Source organism: Periophthalmus magnuspinnatus, chromosome 19 (assembly GCF_009829125.3).
Source record: "Periophthalmus magnuspinnatus isolate fPerMag1 chromosome 19, fPerMag1.2.pri, whole genome shotgun sequence".
NCBI lineage: Eukaryota > Metazoa > Chordata > Actinopteri > Gobiiformes > Gobiidae > Periophthalmus > Periophthalmus magnuspinnatus.
The window spans coordinates 5,112,806-5,136,887 of record NC_047144.1 but is presented as its reverse complement, the minus strand read 5'-3'; the positions used below and the strand labels follow the sequence as shown (position 1 = coordinate 5,136,887).

The 24,082-nt window shown below is 44.4% G+C and overlaps 1 protein-coding gene and 1 long non-coding RNA gene across 2 annotated transcripts in view; both read left to right on the top strand.

The window, feature by feature from the left end:
* LOC129457160 (uncharacterized) overlaps positions 1–17,034 on the top strand; it is a 53,863-nt gene extending 36,829 nt beyond the window's left edge. Inside the window, exon 2 of the long non-coding RNA XR_008649120.1 lies at positions 15,662–17,034. This is a non-coding gene — a long non-coding RNA (uncharacterized LOC129457160). The remainder of the gene's footprint in view (positions 1–15,661) is intronic.
* The window catches only part of bahcc1b (BAH domain and coiled-coil containing 1b), a 39,306-nt gene extending 22,272 nt beyond the window's left edge, over positions 1–17,034 (top strand). Inside the window, exons 7-28 of the mRNA XM_055229507.1 lie at positions 432–595; positions 732–857; positions 1,392–1,561; positions 1,693–2,062; positions 2,812–3,603; positions 5,657–5,823; positions 6,332–6,468; positions 6,685–6,792; positions 8,318–8,396; positions 8,526–8,652; positions 8,733–8,897; positions 9,632–9,787; positions 9,938–10,137; positions 11,009–11,168; positions 11,372–11,489; positions 11,898–11,973; positions 12,049–12,157; positions 12,229–12,345; positions 12,421–12,534; positions 13,030–14,330; positions 14,498–14,734; positions 14,988–17,034. Of these exons, the coding sequence (XP_055085482.1) occupies positions 432–595; positions 732–857; positions 1,392–1,561; positions 1,693–2,062; positions 2,812–3,603; positions 5,657–5,823; positions 6,332–6,468; positions 6,685–6,792; positions 8,318–8,396; positions 8,526–8,652; positions 8,733–8,897; positions 9,632–9,787; positions 9,938–10,137; positions 11,009–11,168; positions 11,372–11,489; positions 11,898–11,973; positions 12,049–12,157; positions 12,229–12,345; positions 12,421–12,534; positions 13,030–14,330; positions 14,498–14,734; positions 14,988–15,191 (5,197 nt within the window). The 3' untranslated portion in view covers positions 15,192–17,034. The remainder of the gene's footprint in view (positions 1–431; positions 596–731; positions 858–1,391; positions 1,562–1,692; positions 2,063–2,811; positions 3,604–5,656; positions 5,824–6,331; positions 6,469–6,684; positions 6,793–8,317; positions 8,397–8,525; positions 8,653–8,732; positions 8,898–9,631; positions 9,788–9,937; positions 10,138–11,008; positions 11,169–11,371; positions 11,490–11,897; positions 11,974–12,048; positions 12,158–12,228; positions 12,346–12,420; positions 12,535–13,029; positions 14,331–14,497; positions 14,735–14,987) is intronic.
* Positions 17,035–24,082: the final 7,048 nt, after the last annotated feature.

Sequence of the window (24,082 nt, the reverse complement as noted above, 5' to 3'; positions counted from 1 at the left end):
CATCTGAAAAGCTCCACACTCTTTTATTCTCCCCCACACAGGCCTCTCTTCTCCTCACTCATTTACTCTTCTCACTCTTTGATGTGGCATTTCTGTTCCCCCTCTTTATCCCTCTCTCTTTCAGAGATCAGATGTGGTGCATTAACATTACTGGGACTAATACTGATGTCTCTGAAGTATCAGTCTCTTATTATGTAGTCATATTAAGGGAAGAAAACATATAATGAGAACTCATGGAGCAGGCACAAGATGATGACTGCCACTGTTGCAGTCGTATTTCCTTTTCTTGATGATTATAATGGTAGTAGTGGTAATGAAGATGACAAGGATGAAGATAATGATTGTAATGATGGTGATGATGATGATGATGTTGACAATAAGGCCCATAATCAGGATAATGACAAAGTTTTCCCCGCCTACTGCCACAACAGGGAAAACAAGGAGCGAGTCGAGTTTGCCCGCATCCACCCTTCCAGTAGTTGCCACGGTGACCTGACCTCTCACCTTCTGGGAGGAGCTGACCCATCTGCACATGCTCATCATCACTGGATGCAGAGGACAGGGAGTCCCTCCCTCTGGATGAGCCATTCTTACGGTGTGTTATTTAAAATGTTCACATACCTAATCTTCAAATAGTTTGTCATTTTGTACATTACACTAAATGAATAACTAAACATACTTTATTTTAAAGAAAGCAAAAAAACAAACAAACATGATTCCTTTTGTTCCAGGTTTGAACCATGTGGGAATGGGCAGTAGTTTCCCTCCAGGTCTGCCCAGCCCCCTGACACCCATCATGGACCCCAGTGCATCCCTGGTGGTTTTGCCCACAGAACCAGGAGCTCATCACCCCCTTGGTATAGTCCAACTCTCCTCCTCTCTGAGCTCAGACCGACTCAGTGCACCTGATGTACTAGAACTTTTACCCCTTGTCTGGAAGTGATGGGCTTCAGTTTGGAGGCAAATGTGTCTAGATTAAGTGACACCCGAGTTAGTGTAAAGGTTGTAGAGAATATGTTGCTGCTTCTGCTTGATAGGGTTGATGTGCATGCGTCTGCCAACACTGCTTTGCAAACAGGCTGTGAAATTTAATTATCTTCAGCCTCCCTTGCCTCCCTCCATGGGAGTTCCTGCAGTGAGGGGAAGTGCATCCACTGAACCCTTCCCCTGGGAAACATTAGCCCACACAGGCTAATCTTACAGAACAAAGGTTCCCAGCGACAAGGCAGCCAAGACGGAAACTGAATATGTGTGCCAGTATGTGTGTCTAGTGACCGTAACGCTACACTACATTTTTTTAAATCAAAACGTATATATGTGACATGTTTGTCAAACTTGTGTTTCTTTCTTAACAAATGAACATATTTTACCCCTTGTCTCTGTATCTGTAGATGTGCTTGAGCAGTCAGGTCTGTGGTCTGTGTATGGCAGCCGAGGTCCTCCGCCTCATCTCCAACACCACCCAATGTACTCGCGATCCTCATTTCTACGACAACAGGAGCTGTACGCACTGCAGCAACAGCGTGCTGTGGAACACATGCAGCGCCACTCTCAAGCACAGGTACAACTACATGTAAACATGGCAACTTCCTTATTTCCCTAAATCTTGGAGGAAGTGCCAACAGTGTAGCCAATATTATTAAAAAAATAAATGAATGAATCATTTAAAAAGTATAACTCTACATTTCACAGAGGAAGAATGAGGAACACTGTATCACAATAGAGGACTCTTCACATGAGTTAACAATTTCCAGAGCTCCTCCTCTGTCCTCCTCATCAGCAGTCGTTACCAAACCTTTCTCTCATACCCCTCCTCCACTGAAGACCACAACAACCTCCCCCGTAGTATTTCCCAACAGCCATCAGTCGCCCTGCTACCAGTCCCCATCCAGACGACCTCTTGCCCCAAACCCGCTGACGCCTGCCCCCAGTCCAGCCGCTGCAGCTCCTCGCTCTCCTGCTTTGAGCCCCGGTCCATCCCATCTGCCCAAGGGTCTAGAGCGCAGCAGTGACCGCGGAGAGGGGCAGCCTCCTCAGGACTACCCACCCTCACTAGAGCCAGGTAACAACTCTACCTCTCATCATTAGAATTAATGAATGGTATACTATGTAGGGTGATGGAGTAAAAATGGAAAAGTAGGTCGACAGTAAGCATTGACTTCTGATGTGCATCCACCCCACTTTTTAATTTAGGTGAAATAGTTTGAAGCACTGGTCGCTTGCTCTGCCTATCCTTGACTATGTGTGCAATTTTCCCAGTGAAATCTAAAAAGGCAGGTCGGCCATTAGAGTCAGAGAAAGCATATGGGCACTCTGTTTGTAAGTGCATAGCGCGACCCCTGGATGTGCGCGTTGCTGTGTGTCGTGCTGGAAGGTCAGCAGCATCAGCAGACAGGCCCTTCTTCTCCTTCACAGGTCCTTGAGAAGCACAGGCGGAAGAATACACATTTATCTGGCTGTGTTGTCAGAGGGCGGAGGAATACCATCAATAATAAGAGCATGGGGGTGACAGGGCCCGCACTGCAATCACAGGGAAACTGCAGGGTGTCATCAATATCCCACATGGATCTATACACACATCCCGAAAAAGGCCCAAAACAGCTACAGACTGCACTGCATTCACACTCCCTGCTGCCACTCTATTATGCCCACTGTAATCACATGCTCCGTCCTTGTGAACAGAATAGCTATTATTTTCAAAACACTGGATTCATGCCTTTGACATGATTTTTAACTTTTTGTAAAATATTTTTAATTTTTTTTTACAATTTAATGAAAATATTCACACATTTAATTTCTTCCTTCTTCCAGACTTGCCACCTGTATACACCTTCCCTCCAATCACAATGGGTTTCAAAGCTGGACCTTTGCCCCGTTTTGCCCGACCTGCTGAAAATATCATGACTGAAGCAGAGCCCATCAACTCAGAGTCCAAGTCCCACCCACATTCGTGCTGCACTGTGGTTGAGGACCAGGACAAGTACAATGCTGAAACTGTGACTCCTCAAAGTGATAGTGCAAAGGACAAGATAGAGCAGAGAGAAGAAAAAGCATGCCCCATTTCACAGAGCCCTGCTCCTGCTCCAGTCCTGGCAGCAGCCACCGGCAATGTCCTACAAGTGGAGCAGTCTCAGGGCTTCCCAGGCCAGAGGGCTGCCTTGGAGGAGCTGCTCCTATCCAAAGAGCAGACGGATGATGGAGGACATGAAAAACAGGGCAGTGAAGAGGAGGAGGGAGAGAAGAGAGAGCCTGAATCTGAATGTAATGCTTCTATGCCTGAAGACCTCAGAGAAGACATACAGCAGGAACATAGACAAGAGTCTGAGGAAGAGGAGGCCTGTGTGAGGAGCAGCTCCGTGGAGGTGTCCTGTACCCCTCCCTGCTCCCCCAGTCCCCCCCCTTCAGCTCAACTACAAGGAGCATACATGTGGAGCCTGGAGCTGCTAATCGCTGCTGCTCTGTGTGCCACCAGAGATGCCCTGTACCCACCAGCACCCGCGCTCCAGCCCCCCAGGCCCCTGTCACACCATGGGATGGAAATCCTGGGAGAGCTGGCTGAGCTGGAGATTGAGAGGAGGAACAGACAGAACAAGGAAAAGGAAGGTAAGGGCCTGTCTAAAGTATTATCTTTTTATCAATTTAGAAAAGATGAAAAAGCCCCACTCACAAAGACACCAGGCCATCAGATCTGGTGGCTCAACCTGTTCCATTTCCTTTTTTGGCGCTTAGTTCTGTTGTAGCAGATTTTTTTCTCTCACTTAGTTTAAGTGTGTACATGTGCTTTTAAGGAGGTGACACAAAGATGGTCAATCAAGCCATGCACCAGACTGAAGCCAGGGACTGCCGGGCCAGCCAGTCCCGCAGGCTCTGGCGTCTTGCTTTGCTAATTAGACCCTATCCTTAAAACACTTCTTCTGTAAGCGCTCCTATTTTCCTCTTGTCCCTCTGAGAGAAAGTGTTTTTATTTATGCCTGTGTGTGTGTGTGTAAGCTGTTAAGTAATCCCAGCTGAATCGCGCCCCTCCGTTGTGTCTCTACCTCCTCCCGCTTCTCTCTCCTCCTCCTTCCTCTTGTTACGTTTCCCCTCTCATCCGCGCCTTTTTTCTTATTAAACCAATGTAATCTTGTGTGTAAATCCTGCCTCTGCAAGCCTTGTTGACGGAATTAATAAGTGTAAAAATCATAAGTCCCTGTGCAGCTGTCAGTACATGTATGTGCGAGATGCGGGCGTGTGCGGCAGTGCATTTGTTTACATGTGCGTGCACGTGCTTAGCATGTGTAATAGGTGTGAAATCAATAAGTCCTGTCATGGTGTGGGAATCGTTCTCTAAATTGCAACACATTTATTTAAAACCCGTCTCCGGCCTGGGCATGGAGGAATGATATTAATACCGCTGATGGCATTTTTTGTCATTGGGAATGTGTTGGAAAGATGAAACCGATCCCAGACAGATGCAGTTATGCCGCTCTGTGACGCGGAAGGATATCTCAGCTGTTCACTGAAGATTGCAATTACAGATTAAGGAATCAAGAGATGCCTTCTCTTCGGTGTAAATTAGCAACATTACGTCTATTTCCACAGTTGTTTCTCTTATTGTTTATTTTCTTGTTCCTACACAGGCTTTATTTTGAAAAAGTAGATTAAATTTTCTTAATGGCCAATAATGATGGCTCTGTCCATAACAACTGTAATGGTTTTTAATTTTACTCTGCTTTTTATCCTCCTTCCACTCCCTTGCGCCACCTCTTATTACCCCCTTTTGAGATACACTGCGCAGCCATTACCCGAGCTGAGCCGAGTGTGTGCGAGATACTGCAGGCGGAAGGCTCCTATCGATTGTGGCTATCCTCCCAGACATTAAACTGGGCGCGGTGATGTCAGTGGTGATGTCATGCTGTCAGTGTAACAGGAGCGCGCCATTGGCTCAGACCATGTGACAGATGAGAAGGACTGTGACCTCTGTGTGCTGGGACAGGACACGGCCGATCCCCCTCCTCTGAGGAGTCACCTGTCGTCCTGTCGTCACTCACACTTTCATTCACACTTCTCAGCCTCACACTTCCATATTGTGCTGAGTGTCTTGTGCCCATGCACGCGCTCACACACAGCGCTTTTAATAATGTCAGATGTCAGGAGAGACCCACAACTCCAGCGCACACTATCATGCTCTTCTCGCTTTCCTCAAAGGCAAAATTGGATTCTGTCCATGTCCATAATGAGGAGATGTAGGAGAATAAATAGATAGCTCAATAAACACTTTGCCTCTTATTGCTTCTCCTCCCCTTTCCTCCCCAGCCCCTCCCTCTTCCCTCCTCAAGTCTGGGGCCCACATCTGCGCAGCTCAGTGAAAAGCGCTCTAGGTGCATGTGTCTTTTATCAGCATAGGTGTGCCTCATGAATATTCTGCTCTGACAATGACAGAGTTAATGAAAGTGACAGATGTAGAGATTGTTCTTGTGCACGCCCACTCGTGTGCTCTTGTGCTGTTTGTGTGTACGCTCAGAAATAACAGCAGTATACATCATACCAACGACATGGCTAATGTCATAAATATCGCCACTTTTCATGGGTTGTTTGCATTGTTCTCCTCACACACCACCTATTCTATAACACTGAGATGCACCAATCAACACCCAAACACCTCATCTGTGTGCAGGCAAGGACATGCTGACCTTTGACCTGCACAGTCTGGCGACACTGGCGGCTGCTCGCGCCCTGGAGATGGCAGGAGAAACAGCACCTCAGGGGGCAGACCCTAAGTGTCCAATCAGGAACAGGCTAAACCTGCGCAGGAAGTGCAGCTGGAGACCTCGGCATGAGCCGGTGAGCCTTTCAGATCAGGGTTTTAGTCATGCATGCAACAATAAATCATTCATGTGAAAACATAGGGACATGTTGAACCATGGACATACGCTGCACAAACGTCCTGTTCAGTGTAAAGTAGAAATGACACAGCTGGAACCAACTATACCTACGTAATAAACCTGACATTAAGATATTAATGAGATGTCAATATCTTGACATCTCAATGAAGATTAGCTGGTGGTGGAGTCTCCACCAGAAAATGTATATAGTGCACCTTTAAAGGATAACATTACATGATATGTAATTTGATCACCAAATACTGACCAATCAGTATCTTCTTTTAATAAAGTATAAATATGAAAAAATGCTTCTTTCTGCTACTTATGAATCTACATCGTAGATGAGGTAATGCAGAAATTCAATCAATTGAAAATGATCATTAGCTGCTCAAACACAAGCTAGCCTCTTCACATTCCCAGTGAATGTGTGTTCAGCATTTAAATACTATGCTTTGTGTGTGTGTCAGGTGTGCCCAGTGAAGGGCTCCATGGACTCGATGGGAGGGGAGGAGCTGGCCATGCGTGTCCAGCTGGCTGAGCTGCAGCGCCGCTACAAAGAGAAACAGAGAGAATTGGCCAAGCTACAGAGGAAACACGACCACCAGTAAGCACACAAACCCATTAGTTTTGAATTGACCTCAAACCTGAATGACAGCATTCACAATTCACCCATCATACTGCACCTTTCTTAGTTGTTTAAGACCCGCTGCCTTCTCATAGTTATTGCAGTTTAACCTGTAGCCAGAGACGTTTCCTCTTCATTTCTGACTGCATCTTTGATCTTTTGTCTCTCTCCATTCTCCTGCTCTGCTCACTGCAGAAAAGAGGAGCCGTCTCGAAGCCCTGCTCGCCGGGGGCCCGGCCGCCCCCGCAAGCGCAAGTCCACCCCCGGGCCAGCTGCTGCAGCAGAGAGCTCCAAAAGACTCCGGTCAGTCCTGTGATATGGCACCAGTGTAATCAGTGTGATTGGCAAGCCCCGCTCATTCATCCTGATTTCTGTTTGTGTTTTTAGTCAAAGGCACAGTTGATTTTCAAGAAGTTCGTCTTCAGCAGAATTGATTCAAATGCTCTATGGCTGATGATTTGCTTGATTGGGCTCTGAAAAGAGCTGCTTAAAGGCACACACACATATTCATGCAGAGAGTTCTGGGGGAAGGGGGTATTTTAAATGAGAGAAGGTAATGGAGATGAAGCCTTCATTAATCATCATTAATCACTTTTAATCATATTTATCACATGCATTGATTATGTTCTGATTCTCCGTAAAGCTGCAGCATACATTAATACAAGCGGACAAAGTCCCGATGTACAGTTATCACAGTGATAAATGACTCCACACCACTCCCACTCATCCACACATAGAATAACACATTACTTCACACATTATACGCACCACACTTCCATCTACAGTGCAGCTTCCAGGATCATAAAGATAAATGTGTTTTTTCATGCTGCCCCACCTCTGCTAACATGCTCACCCTTTGCCTTGATAAAATGATTAAAAGAACTTGAAGTTTGTCATGGTTAGCCAGATTAGAAAGTGCTAATGAAAATGACAATGAATGGCTTTAGTCATACATGCCGATGAACCGCACACACACACACACACACGCGCGCACCCCCACACACACACACACGCACCCCTACACACACACACACGCACACACACACGTGCTGTTTGTTTAATTAGTGCACTGTAGCTATGTGCTGAAGACACATTTCTACTGCTGTTAATGAGCAATGTGCCTTTTCTGAGACTTGTATCTTTACGCTTAGGCTGGCCTAGAAAACTGTTTATTAGTATTACAGTTATTGGTATAGTTTATTATATTATTTGAGTTTTCTTGTGGAATTTGGTGCCTTTATTTGGATAGGAAGCACAGAGAAAACATGGCATCTTCTTTGCTTTGTGTATATCTCCTCTGGAGAATGAAGATGCTGAGAGCCAAACTGGCTCTCTGTGGGAATATAGGATTCACCTGGCTCAGACAGCAGCTGCTAACAGTGTGTGCAGTGTGTACAGTGAGAGTGAGTGAGCGTGCATACAATGAAGCCAGGGCAGAGAAAGAGAGAGCGATAGAGGGAGGAGTAGTGTTCAATAGAGGTTAGTGTTTATCGATTGAGCCCTGAAGCTCCGGTCAACGGACAGACTCCCCTGAGACTGCTTCATCTCTGTCTCAGCCCCTCCCCACAACTCTTCCTCCTTTGCCTTCTCTCTCCCTCACCAGGTACTCTTTAGCCTCTCATGTGGTGATTCAGCACAGCTTCATATTCACACAGTCACTGAATATTTCTGTGTTTGCTGTCAAACTGAGCAGAGAGTTTGTACCAGAATCTTGCACTCTTACCTCATAAGGTTATGAGACACGAAGAGTGGCAAACGGCAGAGACAATAAATGAGCCCAGCAATACAATACTTCCTCAAGTCCTGATCTCAGTGTGTTCTGTTTCAGGCCTGGGCTGAGTTTACTGGAGCAGAAAGGCAAGAAGAAAATGTCCAATCACAGCTTTAGCAGCCTCAGTGCTGCACAGGTCAGTAATCCTTCAGTGTTCCTCATCAGCGCGCGCCTACATCCACTTCCTGCTGTTGTTTTTGCTTGATTGTTTCAATTAGTGGAACCAAATGAGACAATAATGAGCTGTCCCACTCTACTTGAATAGGCTCGCTGTAAGCACAGAGGTAGGCCCAGCACCCTGAACTCCAGGTTGGCCAGGAGAGTAACCCAGCTCAAACACAAGGCTCAGCGTGGAGCCCCCTCAACAACAGCCACGCCGCGGTGTCCTGGAGGTGGGTAGTGACCAAGGACCAACACTCCTAAACAACATCACTAAAACTAAATAAAGCTCTCCATTTGCTCACTCATCCAGATCCACAGCAGAACTGGACAGCCTTTCAGAACATGAAGAGGAAAAGGGGGCGCAAACCCAAGCTGCTGATCGGGTGTGACCCAAAGAAGGCTCAGCACAAGGATGAGCATGCCTCTGAAAAATCAGAGTCTAGGACAAGCAAGAGCAACAGTGAGATTTCAGACGGTGAGTACTGGTCACAGCTCAAGTAAAAAACAACATTGTTTGCCTGTGTGTGTGCACATATTAAAGAGTACAGAGTGAGATGTCATCAGTGGGAGCTTCCTCACTTTCCAGCTCGGCTGTCACACCGTTAAAACCATTAACGACTTGCCACAGGCATTCGGCACAGCCACCCAGTGCTCAACACAGTAACTTGAGCCCACTTTGGCTCTGCTAAGAATGTCACACCCCGGTTCTTGGCTTTCCAAATCTATGAAAATGCCCTCACCAGGAGAGGGAAACAATGTTAGGCACAGCCAAAGAAGTGGGACATGGCCATCCCATTCAGTAGATTGAAGACTGAAAAAACAGGAGAATCTTAGGGGTTGGTGACACTGAGAAGCACAGTGTGTTGTTTGTGTGCGGCAGAGGAAGTGTTGACGAGAACGCAGTGCAAGTGACAAGTGTGTCAGAGATGTGTCGACACCAGCACGACCCCCGCAGTCAGTGACATGCAGCTGCCAATAACTGTGGAGATGTGCGCAGGCTGCAGTGCTGCATATGCTCCTGGCTCTATATGTGCTCCTGTCACAGGAGCTCGTGCTTTGGTTTCTCAGGATTTAATATGTATACAGAGAAGGACAAAACGTACTTAAGAACGCTCTGTTGATACTAAACTGTCAATATACCTGGTTTAGGGCAGTTTGTTTCTATCACTTAAAATACTGACCAATGAAATTGATGTCCTAATTCTGCAGAGGACGACCATGGCAGTTGCAACAGTGAAGATGGAGTGTCTGACATTAAGATTAGCTCATCCTCAAATCAAGCTGCTGGAACTAGGTTTTTTTCATCACTTTCCTCCAAATTTCAAGCCAACCAAAAGCCCAAGATACAGCGAGCAGATCAGCATGGTAAGTGTTCACTTAATCTGTCTTCATAATGAGAAATTCTTTTAAGAGAACCAAAGTTTCTTGACATAAAGAAGACTAGTTTAATGTTTTCTGAGAAATATAGTTTATAAACCGTATGCAGTATGATTATGTTGTTACTCTTAATTGCAGGTGTAGATTGTACTTCAGTGTCCAATCCAAAAAGGCAAAAGACAACCTTTGGCAGCACAGACAGAAGACTCTTAGATTATCAGAGACCCGTGAAAAAAGCCCTGACGGACTGCTGTGGGCCACTGCTAAGCTTAGGCTTTGGAGATCCACAAGCTAGCCGCACCAACAAGGAAGCAGCAGCACACAGCCTTATTGGAAAGGTAGGTATTACAAATGAATAAATAACTGTACCTGGGATGTGGGTGGGGGGTGTGATTTAAATAGTTTGGGTTTTAAATTCATTGAAGTGGGCCAAACACTGCTGTGAATTGTTTCAAAGCTCAAGGAATTGGTGGGACAAGAATTTAAAAGATAATACGTGTAGAGCCTACATGGTTTGCTGTCCATGTTCACATGTATATGGCTTGTCCTAACACAGCACTGGTCCACTGCATTCACTGTTTTGTTTTTCAGCCGCTGGTGAGACACCTGCATTAATTTTAATGACAAACTCCCTGAGGTCGTCTCTGTTTTAAGTCTGTGGAAGAGAATGCCCAAAAACACATAACTCTAAACCAAACGCAGGTCCATAAAGATAATCATGCCATAATTCTTCACATGCACATGCTTTCTGAAGCCAACACACCAACAGCAATAAAGGAAATAATCATATATCCCCTCCGGTGACCAAACTTCTGTCACTGAAATGTATGGTCTCCTGGTGTGGAAAACTTCCACAGACACAGCATCAAATCTGACAGTGTTCTTTGGAAAGTCAAATGCAAGCACAAACCTGTTAGGTGAGTTGGCTCCATCAACAGTCATCCATCATTTTCACAGAGACTAGCCTAAACCGGTCTGGAGAAGTGTCTATGTCCAAAATGTTCATATAAGGGGCCAATATGTAGTGTCCACAAGTTCTACGCATAGATGGAGCTGACTGAGGAGTGAAGTCAATAAAACAATCTAAAATAATCTATTTATTACTCACATATTGTTGATGTCATCACTGACTGTGGTTAATGGTACTAAATACACAACTGTAGTCTCCTGCTTTCTGTCAGTTGATATCACTTCCTGTTTTCTGTCCAGGTCAAAGGTCATGCAGTCAGTCGGTTGCTTCAGAGCTTTACCAGTGATGACGGCTTTCATTTGAATGAAGAGAGCAGTTTTTCTGAAGGCGATGATGATGAAGATGAAGAGAAGCAGAAACCACTGCACCTTCCTCCCAACATGCCTTGCAGGATTCCCGGTAGGCTTGAACAGTGACGCAACTCTATTTAATTATACAGTGGCTACATAAGCAAGCTTTTTTGAATACGTGCATGCTAACATTTTAACTCACTCCTGAACCATTCAATTGTATTTAGGACAACATTTACTGTACATGACACCCTTAAAGTGGAAAATGTCTTTACCCCATCAGTCATTCACCTTTTGCCCCTCCCCCCACAGCTCTGCCCAATTGTGTTTTGAGTAAAGAAATGTTGGTGGATGGTTTGAAGATCCTTATTTCCAAGGAGGATGAGCTCCTCTATGCTGCCTCGGTCCACACTCTGGAACTTCCTGACATGTAAGACTATAGTATCCCATTGTCGCTTTACAACCTTGAACGTCACAAATACTACTTAGAAGATTAGCTTCAGTACCAATGTAGTCACCATCACTATCTTGAATTAGAGCTCTTAAATTCAGGAGCTGGGACAAGTGTTAAAGAAATGAGTGATTTACTAAAAGAATGAAGCCTGTGGTAAGTGCTAGTTTAATTCCTGGCAGTTGTGACAATCCTGACAAACAAGACGTCTCTCTGAGTGTAAAGCCAACTCGCACAGTTCTGACAGCCAGCACAGCTGCCACTAACAAAAGTTGTTATTGTTATATTTCTCTCAAGCCTTAGATTTATAGCAGCGATAATTGAATCATGTTATTGTTTGGAAAGTACAAATGATTGAATTAACATTTGTTTACCTGTCTTTCTCAGATTCAGTGTTGTCATTGAAGGAGAAAGGGGGAACCGACCCAGGATTTACTCACTAGAGCAGCTCCTGCAGGAGGCAGTGAGTATTGAACGTTGTTTAAATAGAAACATCAGGTCTTGTAGGTAGCTGCATAATAACTCTAATATGCTATAGGTGTTAGATGTGCGTCCTCAGACTGAGGCTATCCTGTGTGGAGGGACGCGGGTATGTGCCTATTGGAGTGAACGCTCCCGATGCCTTTACCCCGGCTATGTCCAGAGAGGTAGCTTTAACACACTAAAGCCTCTGAGCACTCACTTTAAGCATTACTCAGCCACATTTCTGACATTTCAGGAGGCCCAGGAGAGGACGAGAAGGAGGGCAGTGTGATGGTGGAGTTTGACGATGGCGATAGAGGAAAGATCTCTCTGGCCAACATCAGACTCCTGCCTCCAGGATACCAAATATGCTGTGCGTATGGCTGCAGAGAAACATGCATCAACATTTGAATATTAAGTCTTTTAGATTAATAATTTTTGATTTCAGGTGCTGACCCTCCTCCAGCACTTCTTATGTCTCCAGGTCGCAGAGGTCGACAAGCTTCTCAGGAGAGGAAAGCCAGCAGCGAGTCGCCGGTCAGGCCGCAGGAGAAAAGACCAGGTGTGCAAATACAAAAGCCATTTTCATTTCCTTTGGAAAGACTTGGAGTAGAGGAAGTTATCACTGGTGAACGGTGAGAAGTATATTCAAAGAAATACCAGTCTAACCGGTAAATACATGCACACATCTAGCCTAAGGCTCCAACTACCACAGCTTTATTTACAGTTTTTAATATTTCTTTCTGTCAACAATAATCAGATGCACCACAACAACAACACACACACACACACACACACACTATATGGGATTCTAGTGTCTAAACGCTCCAAAGAGTCATAAATAAAGGTCTTTGTGTGCTGCACATGCTTTATCCTTTTATTAAGACATTAATCATGACTTATGAAGTGTCAGATTACTTTGTGTGGCTGGAGTGACAAACCCGCCTGAGGGCAGACAGGTTAGCCAGGTTTACTGTAGACTTCAAAGTTCATGACTCTATTGTTTTATCCATTGCGTTATGCTAATCAGCATTGTTTTTATCCATATTGTTTTCAGTTGGCAGACCCAAGAAAATGCACTCAGTGCCTGAGTCTCTCAGTGCACAAGCATCAGTAACAGAGCACAGGATTAAGAACACTTCTCCACTGAGCTGGTCTGCGCCTAAGAAAAGAACTCCAGTGGACTTCTTCCTCTTCAACGGAATGTCCCGTAAGACCCAGAGGAAGATTAGAGAGCACGACCTGGCCTTGTTTCATCGGCCTGCCTCCCATCCTCTCTCACACTCCGCCCCCATGAAAGGAATCTTCGGGCTGCCCTTTGAAGTGGACTCTTTCAGAAGCATTGCTAATGGCTACTCCACATTTGGAGCTGCGAGACCTGGTGCCATTGTACCAATGATGGGACTCAGAGAACCCTCATGTTCTTCTGCTGTCGCCATGGCAATTGGATCTGCCAACAGGAAGTTGGTGAGCGAGCGTGACAGGAAGCAGTATCTAATAAAGCTTGACCATGAAGGTGTGACTTCTCCAAAGACCAAAAACAGCAAAGCCCTACTTCGGCTTGGGAGCAGTGGGCTTAGGATTGGGGCACCTCTGCGGTACATCCATCCTAGTATCCTGGTCAAAGGAGGGAAGAAAGGAGCAGCTGATGTAGACATTCCCAAAGGCACTTCTTCTCCTAGGGAGGAGCTCCGCTCTCCTGGGCTGAGCGCTGATTACAATCTGGAATACCCCAGTGACTGCCCCAGCTCCTACTCGGAGCTGGATGAGGAAGATGAGGATGAACGTGGAGCAGCAGACACACAGAGAGGCTCTGGGGTCTCACAGTGTCGCAGTGAACGCTTTCAGTCTCGTCTCTCCTGCTTCTCCTCATCATCATCATCCTCTTCCTCCTCTGGCTCCATCTCCTCTTCTTCGGTCTGCTCGTCTGACAATGACTCCTCCTACTCCTCTGATGAAGAGTCATCTTCCGTGATGCTCCGCCGCGCTCTGCTCCAACAAGACAAACAGAAACAGCGGCAGAGCTTGACCTCTGACCCCACCACGTCTAAAGGTGCTCCAGTACACAGCTTTGTCCCTACAGCTAACACGGTCACCTCTGGGGCCAAGCCACAAACAGAGAGCAAAGAGGACAGAAAAGAATACATTAGTAAAGGGAATCCACTGAACAACAGCGGCTGCTCCAAAGGCCAGAAGAGGAAAGAAGGAGCTGCTAACAGCCAGAACCAGCAGCCTAAAACTGCATCTAAGGACCCTGTCCCAGCCAAGAGGCAGATGATGTCCTCTACAGAGACACTCACCAACAGGTCTGCTCTATCAGGACGCCAGCTCTGGAGGTGGTCTGGGAATCCTACTCAGGTGTGTTCTCTTAAGTCTTCAGTCAGGAGTGGGGTCATTATAGGCTACTGCTTTGCAGTGAACGGCAGGAATCAAGGCATTGTCCTAATTTATGTTCTTGCATATGTGTCTTTAATGTTTTTAGCATATTTTGGACCTGGTGCTTACCATTCTCTTTGCTCCTTTAGAGGCGAGGACTGAAGGGCAAAGCTCGTAAGCTTTTCTACAAGGCCATCGTGCGCGGCAAAGAGATGGTACGTGTCGGAGACTGTGCTGTATTCCTCTCACCTGGCCGGCCCCAGCTGCCCTATGTGGGCCGTGTGGAAAGCCTCTGGGAGTCCTGGAGCTCCAGCATGGTGGTCAGGGTCAAGTGGTTCTACCACCCAGAGGAAACTCGCCTGGGGAAGAGACAACGCGATGGCAAGGTAATATCTGTCTCCTATAAAGAACAGAGGCATGACTGTTTTGTCTAAAAGTCTGCATTAAATATAGTACAACTGTCCATCAACAGTAAAACAATCTTGACAAATCACATACAAAGGTGTAAACATGACTGATTTCCCTTGCTAAAGTTTTCTGAAAAGTTTGATTGAATGCTGGATTTATCGTCTAGGAGAATAGCTACCACACAAAGCACACTGTTCCGTTCTAGTTAAAGATATCCTCTGTTTCTGTTAGAATGCCTTGTACCAGTCGAGCCATGAGGATGAAAATGATGTGCAGACCATCTCCCATCGCTGTCAGGTGGTCAGCCGAGCAGAGTATGACCATCTCACACGAGACCGCAAACCTGGCACCAACGACTTGTTTTATCTGGCTGGGACCTACGAGCCCACCACTGGGCAGCTCGTGGGAGTGGATGGTGTGCCCATTGTGTCCTAGCTCTCTATCTCTGTCAGAAAGCCAAGATTTTGACTTTGGAAAAGTCAGCTTCCAGAAATCTTTGAAGACAAACAAAGGGACAGAAATACAAGCACAATAGCCTCGTTGTTTGTGTTGGAGTCCCTAGTATGAAGAGCTGTCCCCACTGGACAAACTCAGTCCAGTGCTGAGGGAGGATGGTTCAGCGCTTTGCTACATGTGGGTGAGGCCAGTTTGTTGCATGGAGACTCTCCAACAGTCTCAAATAAAGAACATCTTGTCACTCTGACAAGATTAGTGCAACAATAGAACAGGAACCAAGGACATGAGCACTTTGGACAGAGTAAGCAGCCTATGCTAGAGAAGGAGGGCCTCCATAGCCTTCTGATAACAAAGACTGTGGGGGGAGGGAGACATAAGGAGGATCTTGCTGTTCTTAAGGTGGCCTGAATGGTCCTCCACTTGAGATTTCAACAGGACCAAAAAAACAGTGTGTGTGTGTGTGTGTGTGTGTGTGTGTGCATGTGTGAGTGAGGCGTCAGGACACACCAAGGGTATGTCTCTAATTAACACTTATTCTGTCCAGTACTTAATATGTCATTTGTTTTGTTTTAGTTGTTTTCAATTGTCAAGCCATACACGTCAATACCTCTGTCACCTCCTGCTTCAGGAGCAAAGACACATGTACAGGTAGTAGGATGTTTTTGGACTGAGTGACTGAGTGTATGTTACCGTGTGAGTACTAAAGTGTGTTTTTGTAAAGTATGTTGTACAAACATTGTAAATTACACATTATATATTTGTCCTTTTGTTTATATTTGTGGATGCACTGAACAGGAAGTGAGCTTTGAAATTGATCAAACTCACAAAGACTTAGTGATATATGCCCTACTTTGGGCATTAATGTACAAATGGTTTGGGGTGTCTAAATGTATTTAACTCTTCGACAGAATGTGCTTTTTTTTCCTTGTTTTTACACTTACTGTAAAAGAAACTGAGTTTCTATCATCTGCCATTGAAATCTAAACCTGTAATGTTTAGTGTTTTTAGAATGTAGATATTTAAATATCTGGCTTCAAAATGAAACATACCAAAGTACCTGACCGAGTTTACGTTTTTCAGCATTAGAATAAAACAGTCAAAATCCAATCAGATTTAAGTCCGGGAATCCTGCAATCCGAGGAAGGAGTAAATTCTCTCATCGGCTTGTGTCCATCCACTGTTGCCATGACAGCCCAGCTGATGCACTTGAGATCTCTACGGCAACCAGGATGGATCACGTGAGTGTGAAGGACAATCAACGCCAATCAATGGGACAGTGTTCGGGGGAGGGGGGATGATGAGGATCAAATCTCAGATTGTGTCACTTTTATTCCTGTTTTGCCAAAAATATTTTCTGTTTGCTTATTTGAGTGATTTTCTTTATGCAAACCTGTGACAAGAGTCACTGTAAAGGATGTACAGGGGAAGAGCATTGATGCCTTTTATTTTAACTGAGTTTGAACTAAAATGTCGCTGTTACACTGCAAAGCAAAAGCTTTAAGAGGAAACTAATGTGAAATTCAATTCTAATGTGTTACTTTAATGGGTCTTTAATCGATTTTTGCAAAGGCTGTATACTCTTTAATAAAACACTGGATTCATTTGTATCCATCATGACAAAATCATTGCGCAAAATGTTTTAGACCCATGGGAACCTGCTTTGTATGGTTGAGATCACCCAAAATACACTATATACTGTAGGAAATATTTTACATTTCCTGTTGTACAAGAGAATAATTATTTATCTTTTCATTTTAAAGTTATTGCTTTAATTTTATTGCTTTGCTTTTTATTGCTTTATTAAAAAAATCTTTCACAAGTCTCTTGTCTTTCCATTTTTCTCTGGTGGGTGTGAGTACTTTAAACAGTGCCTGATGCTCATCAATGACCATTATTTGTCTATGCTAGGAGCAAGAAGAATGAGAGGGCAAAAAAAACAGGAGAAACACGCAGGAAGCAATTTGAAACTGTAGCTGTGGCCAATAGAAGCCAAAGAATGAGAGGAAACTGTATCTGAGAGTCTGTGAGCAAGATGAAGTCTCCTCGGGCTGTACAGGTGGGTCAGGTATTCACTATCATAAAAACGGAACAGCACCATTTAGAGGACAAAGCGGAGCATCAGCTTTCAGCTCCAATCTACATCTACTAAATGAGAGGACACCATCACAGATCCACTCACTGTAAGCCCATATCGAGAAACCTGGAAGTCCTCCTAGGTCTGGAGTTCAGGACAGAGGTGCCTACCACTTTTTATTTGACACTTCCTGTGCAGGATATTATTCACACCTCTTTATCACGCTGTAGGCAGACTCTTTGTCACATGGCTCATTGCTACATTAAAGGCTGGATTGACTATTTACCTTTGACCTCAAATTACTGTCAGGGTGCCGCGTGGAACAGCCTCGGCTTAAATATCCTCCATAAACTTCGTTATCTGGGGCCCTTTATTGTAGTCCCTCCTTAGTTTTTCTTACTGCTTTTTCATGTTCACAGCCTACATACTCTTATCTCCACAGCTGTACATGTCAATACAGGAAAAGTTGAATCACCTTTCCTTCTAAATAACTGTGCTAATGGTCCTTGACTATAGCCTGAAAGTGGTTTAAGTCCAGCTCTTTGTCCCATGTGTGTTTGCTTTCTTTTTGTGCTGTGCTGCTTGATGTTTGGAGTTTAGCATGTTATTGCACAGATATGAAATGGCGCGCCGGCCTGTCTGACCACACACACCATAGCCTTCTACTCACCATTGCACTTTTAACATCCTCCCTGTCGGCTCTTCAATCAGCAAACGCCTTGAAAACACACAGACATTAAGTGCAGTCTTTGACTCCTTATCGGCAGGTTTGCGTTAGGCTTATCTGGTTGACATTGTTAAACTGCTTTACCCAGAATGCTACAGGAGATAGGGGCACAATTGGAGCTTGGGGTTGCCCTCTGGGTTAATGAGAGAAGGCTTTCACATCCAGAGCAAACACGCTGAAGGTGATTTGTGAAGAGGCCCAAAGCGTTGCAGGAAGGTGTGTCCTTTTATTGTTTCTAAATCAGGCCTAAATATGAGGCGTGACATCAGCTGCATGTGTATATGCTTTTATAGTTTGAATCAGGAAGATAAATGTAGTGGCAGCTCTAACAGTAAAAGCTGAGAAGGCCTTGTGGTTAGGGGAGTGTGCTCTCCATTTAGACATGGGCCCAACTTGTCACAGAGTGAATGAATGGCTGTCAGCTGCATGTGCGTTTGTGCTGGGGTGTATTCAGGTCACTCAGTGGGAGTAAGCAGATCAGCAGTCTTCTCTACACCACCTCATCCATCGTTCATCTGAGCTCCACTCTTCTCCATCTGAGCACACAGCAGCGTGACACAGGAGATGTCCAGAGCCAGTCTGACTCACTGCTCCTTGTGCAACGGATTCTGTGACAACAGATGGTACGCTTACATAAATCATCATGAATTCTTGGCAATGTGGTGGAACCAATGTCCATGTCCTCTTGCATTAGGGCTACAACATTAAGCTACAACAAAAGTCCTTTTTGGGACAATGTTCTCTTGACACCAAGCAAGAATACAAAGTAAGGATTCATGTATGGAGTTGTCTTGACAATCTTTGAATTTCTATTAAAAAGCAAATCACGAAAAACAGTGGAGTATTCTCAATAAAATAGAAGTTGAATTTGTAAGTTCATAATGTGCCAGAATGAAACTAAGAAAATGCATTCACATGAACATTGAATGCACCATTGAGGCTGCACAGCAAGTAGAGAATGTCCAATCATTCTCAAGGATTTAGGTTCTAGAGCCTAAGATGTGCATGAGCCCGACTATATCTAACCGATACCTCTTAACCGTCTGCATAAGTTCAGCCTGACATCACGGTCCTCAGTGTCTTTCTGTTCATAGGAGATGTATGGGGAGCTGGAGGAAGTGTGTGTGGGAAGGGAAGTCTGGTTATCCCCGCTTAGACTGCTGCCCAAAGCGGAAGAAGATTGTATTATTTGCTGGTCTTACTGTGAATTGGATATTCGTAAGCATTTAGTTTAAAGTAAATTTATTTAAGACCACCCATGGCCAAACTGTATCCACTTTGCTACATTTATAAACAGGCTTCTATTAAATTGCTAGAATTACCTGTAACATTGGGGCTTTGAGCAGCACCATGCAAGCGCTCACCTGCGTAACTTCCAGGCAAAGCAAGAATATCTCAACAAGCAAGTGGCATGTCCTCTACCAGACAAAGTTACAAGTCAGGTCTGTGGAGAGACAAGCTTGCTCACAGTAAAGATATATGTTTTTTATTATTTATTTTATTTTATTTTTTTCAAACTGTGTGTGTGCTGGAGCATGTCAGGTTAGACTCCTCTCTCCTCCTAAGACAAAAGTATGATTCGTGGCTCTTGTACACACAGTTGTACATATTCCTCCAGAGACACCCTAGAGGTTATCGCCGAATCCGGTATTTGATATTTGGAATAGTAGAGAAGCTTTGGCACGCCCCGTCAGTCTAGATAGGTCAAACATGCTGTAAAGTCTTAGTGGACACAGCAACGGGAGCACGGACACCCGATATGTGTCTGTGATATTCATGATAGGATGGGGATGCAAGCTGGAATTTATATGTGCATGTGTGAGAAGCAGAGAAAGATATCACAATGACGAGTGACTGGCAATGCGGCCAAGTCTACCCCAGCGACAGCCGGACGAGATATGTGCAGTATAAAACAAGCCATCAGTCTGCACACACACAAACATGCTATGGTCTTGTATGAGCTTACCTCCTGGTGTGCTGTCATCAACACTGCAACCCGAACCCTGTCTAGACCTGCATTTGTACACTAAAGTAAAGGTGCACTGTGTAACTTTTCAAATGACAGACCATTACCTTCTTGTCTCCATGGAGATGTTATTGCTTTGCCTGAAATGTTTCACAGTATGGCAATATATTTGATCTATTTTTGTATATATTCATCTATTATTGCGCAAAAAAGAAAGAAAGATAAGTATTCTTACTCTGAACAGGCCTTCCTCTCTATCGGCAGATCTGGTGGTGTCATTAGCTTGTCTCCATTGAAAAATTTAATGTCATACTGTGGAATATTCTTGGTAAAGTATTAACATCTCCATGGAGACAAAGAGATGGCAGACCACTACAAGAAAAGTTGCACCCGTAACATGAAATCTGAGCCACACAACATGACTTCTACTTTCTCCTATTTAGCTAGAACTTAATTATTTTGTTGATCAACATAAAATGCTGTAGAGCAAAATTAAACTTAAAAAAATTGAATAGGCTTACTAGATAACCAGTGTTGTTACACCTAAAACCAAGTATGTCCCATGAATGTCAGGCTAAATTATGGACAAGCTAATTCTGGTGTTAGAGGATACAAGAGGCTCAGTTGTTGATAGCAGCTAACTAACATCCAGCTAGGGCCCAGTGTAACCAGCTCTCCTGCTAAAGTTACAGTGGGTTTAACAGGCACACCAGGGACCACTTGGGACCACACTGAACCAGAGGAAGGGCCCCAGACATTTTGACTCTACCCTGGACTGCAGACTGACAGCTAAATGAATGCTATAGTGATCCATTGGATCATGAAAAGCCACTTGGGATGCCAGCTTGTGCTATCAAGAATAAGGTTAGGATTTGTTGCAGTTTTCTGTTTATATTTAGGCTACAAATTTTCCATTTAATTTGATAAAAAAATATTTGTTCCTAGTACCTATGTAATGCCTCTTTTGTGCTCTTCTCTTGTAGTGATCCCAGAGCTGCACACTTGCGCAGGACCTATGTGAGAGATGATCCATCTTCTGACAGCTATCCTGAGAGAGCAGGGCCCAATGAGAGCACGCAGGACAAAATCAATGGCACTATTAAGCCTCCAATACATCAAACAACAGCAATCAGAATGGGCAGGAGGAGGAAAGCCACATTATATTTTGTTCTTTTGTCAGGACTGGAGGCTGAGAGGGACTGAGAAGGATTCTGCTCCATAAGTAGTTACCACACTAGAGCGGCATAGGTGTGAGTGAGGCAGCAGGCTGGAGCGTGTGTGGCAGCTGCAGCTCTGCCCAGAGAGCTGCTGGCAGCGTGTGTACAGTAACTGTTCCCACATGTCGCACAGGCTGGCACAGCGAGGCCGCTCTTCTCCACTGCCAGGGCCCATTCAGATATGTCTGGGGTTCAGTAATGATACTTATGACAAGACTATGTCATGGATGACAACATCTCAAAATATTGAAACAGTGCTGCACTGTAGCCAAGGGGTTTGGTAGAAGCACATATGCTCAATTCTGGCCATTCAGAATCAGAAATATTTAATTGCCATTGTCAGCAAACATAATTCACAAACTAGGAATGGGGGAATTAGGGATAAATCCTGAAATGTTACTGCAGAACTCTCACAGTCTTTTATGGAAACGGTACAGAGTCCAGCAGCTGTTTCTCAAAATCATATCTATAAGTGTTCTGTGTGAAAACTACTTGCACAAACAAATGTCTTATGAGAATAGGGTGTCAGTTTCAAACAGGACCAGATACAGTGCTGGGTTGGAGCGTGCATTGGTCTGCAGTCTGCTAACAGCCCTGTGTGATTTGTGCCTGTGCATTTGCTTCCCTCTATACAGTGAGTCTTGTATTTGTGTATGTTGTGGCAGCCTCCTCTGCGTTCGGATCACGTTTCCATTGGCTCAAAGAGAACGTTTTATCTATAATCGCTCCTTCATCTTCAGCAGAGGTGTGTGTGTGTTTGCATAATAGGACTGGTGTGTGCGATCCTTAGTCATGGGTTTCATCTCAGTGCCTGTGTGTGTGTGTGTATTGTATATACTGTGTGTGTGTGTGCGTGTGTATTGGTACGTCGGTGCCTCTTCACTCTTTCATCTCATCAAGCGTTCATCACTCCATCCTTCATCAATCACAGCATCAGGCTGGCTGTGCTGTGCGGATAAGATCTGGTCCAGGCTCTCTCTGTCTCAGCACAATGAGGAGGAATGTGATCAGAGGGACGCAGTGGGAGGCCGCCCGCCGCACCTACATACAGTGTATTTTGCTCCAACGCAGCTCACTGTTGGTCCACATACATACAGGCTGTTTCCATGGTGACAGATACGCAGCCATGCAGAAGGAGTGCATCGTCCCTTGGGACATCTCCTTTGTCCATCTCCCCATCGCTCTCCTTTAGTGATGACAACATGTCTCCTCTCTGTCGGTCTTTCCCTTCGGCCTCTTATTATGCATAATGCATGGGTTCCAATTCATAAGCTAAATTTCATCTGGTCCATACCATAGTGTACCACAGGCACTGTTTGTTCTTCACCTGTTATTTTGTACATTTAGGCAAGAACATCTTGAGGAAAAGCTTTCCAACAATTGTTGCAAGACAGAGTATTCTACTCTTCATTTACTCTTCAGTTATTGGGCAAATAAATCAGTATTTTATTTCTGCTGAAATGATTATACAGCTGGCTTAGTTATTGGTTTGGCTTTTTAAACAAACATTGTGGACAGTTAAACGTAATAGAACGTTAGCCTTATGTGTAATTTAACCACTGTAGTTAGGGCCTCAGTCGAGTTGTGCGGACTGGTCCTGTAACCTCTGCGTGTTGCAATAAGCGCAGCTCCTCTGGTTTGAGTGGCAGCTCCTCATTATGACACACTGAGAGTGGTATGGATGGAAGCCGAGAGGGAGCCAAACACATTTGTTGTTCTGTCAAAGATGGTGAAAAGAGGCCTTGTCACACTCACTGCTTGTGATTGATGCTAAAGATGTTCCCTTCATTTGCTGTGACTCACCACCACTTGGTGCCATGTTGGCGCATTTTGTGGCTTAAAAATCATAATAAGAAAACACATCGACCCTGACAATAACAGTGTTTTTGAGCCTCAACTCACGGGGACAGTTTACACGTTTAGTGTATACATTTTCAGCTCAAGTTTGAGGCAATATGATATGACAATTCATATCAAGAATAAATACCAGACCTGAATGTCTTCGACTGCCTTTGCCTGCTTATATCCAAATGCTTTATTGGTAAAAGCCAAACATGCAGCTGTTTATAACAAAACATGTATCATCGTTACTCCAATGAATCAATCACACCAAACTCATAATTCACCGCATTCCAGATCCTACTGCTATATACCAACTGAGATTTAATTAGTTCTACATTAAGGGCACTAGAACTCCATGACAACATGCAATGACATTTTTAAGCAACCACATGAGCCACATGTTTGACGTTCAGCTGAATAGTTGATGACTAAAATGTAGCATCCTCATTTTAGACAGTAGACACAAGAGTAATCTCTAATATACTGAGAAAGAAAAAAATCTCACCAGACAACTTCCTCATCAGGACAGAGTTAATTGCCAGGTATGTAGCTTAAGACAGGTAACCAGTGTCAGCCCCAGAGTCTCCGGACGGTTAATTAGAAAAACACAAGTGCTGGTGGGCCACTAAAGTGTACGCACACTGGCCAAAGCATATGCACGAGCTGGTATCATCTAAACGCAGCATTTATCTTGCAATTCAAAGATAGAAAAAATGGCATTGTAATTATTACTTGTTTGATGGATTGGGAGTCAGGAAGTTCTCTTGACCTAGGCTCTGTAATTTCATCGAGACGGTCAACATTTTTGGAAACTGGTTTGTTCAAAGTATATGTTTATATACAAGTGCATATTTGGCGTATTTTGACATGCATACATCATATATTAATGGTGTCGCTTCATACACATATAATTTTACATTTAAAGGTTGCATTCATGAATCACCAATAAGTCAGAACTCCTGGAGGTAAAAATGATAAATCTATATATTATATGATAACAACGTGGTAGTGTATCTCATGTGTGAAAATAGTTTTTACATGAAA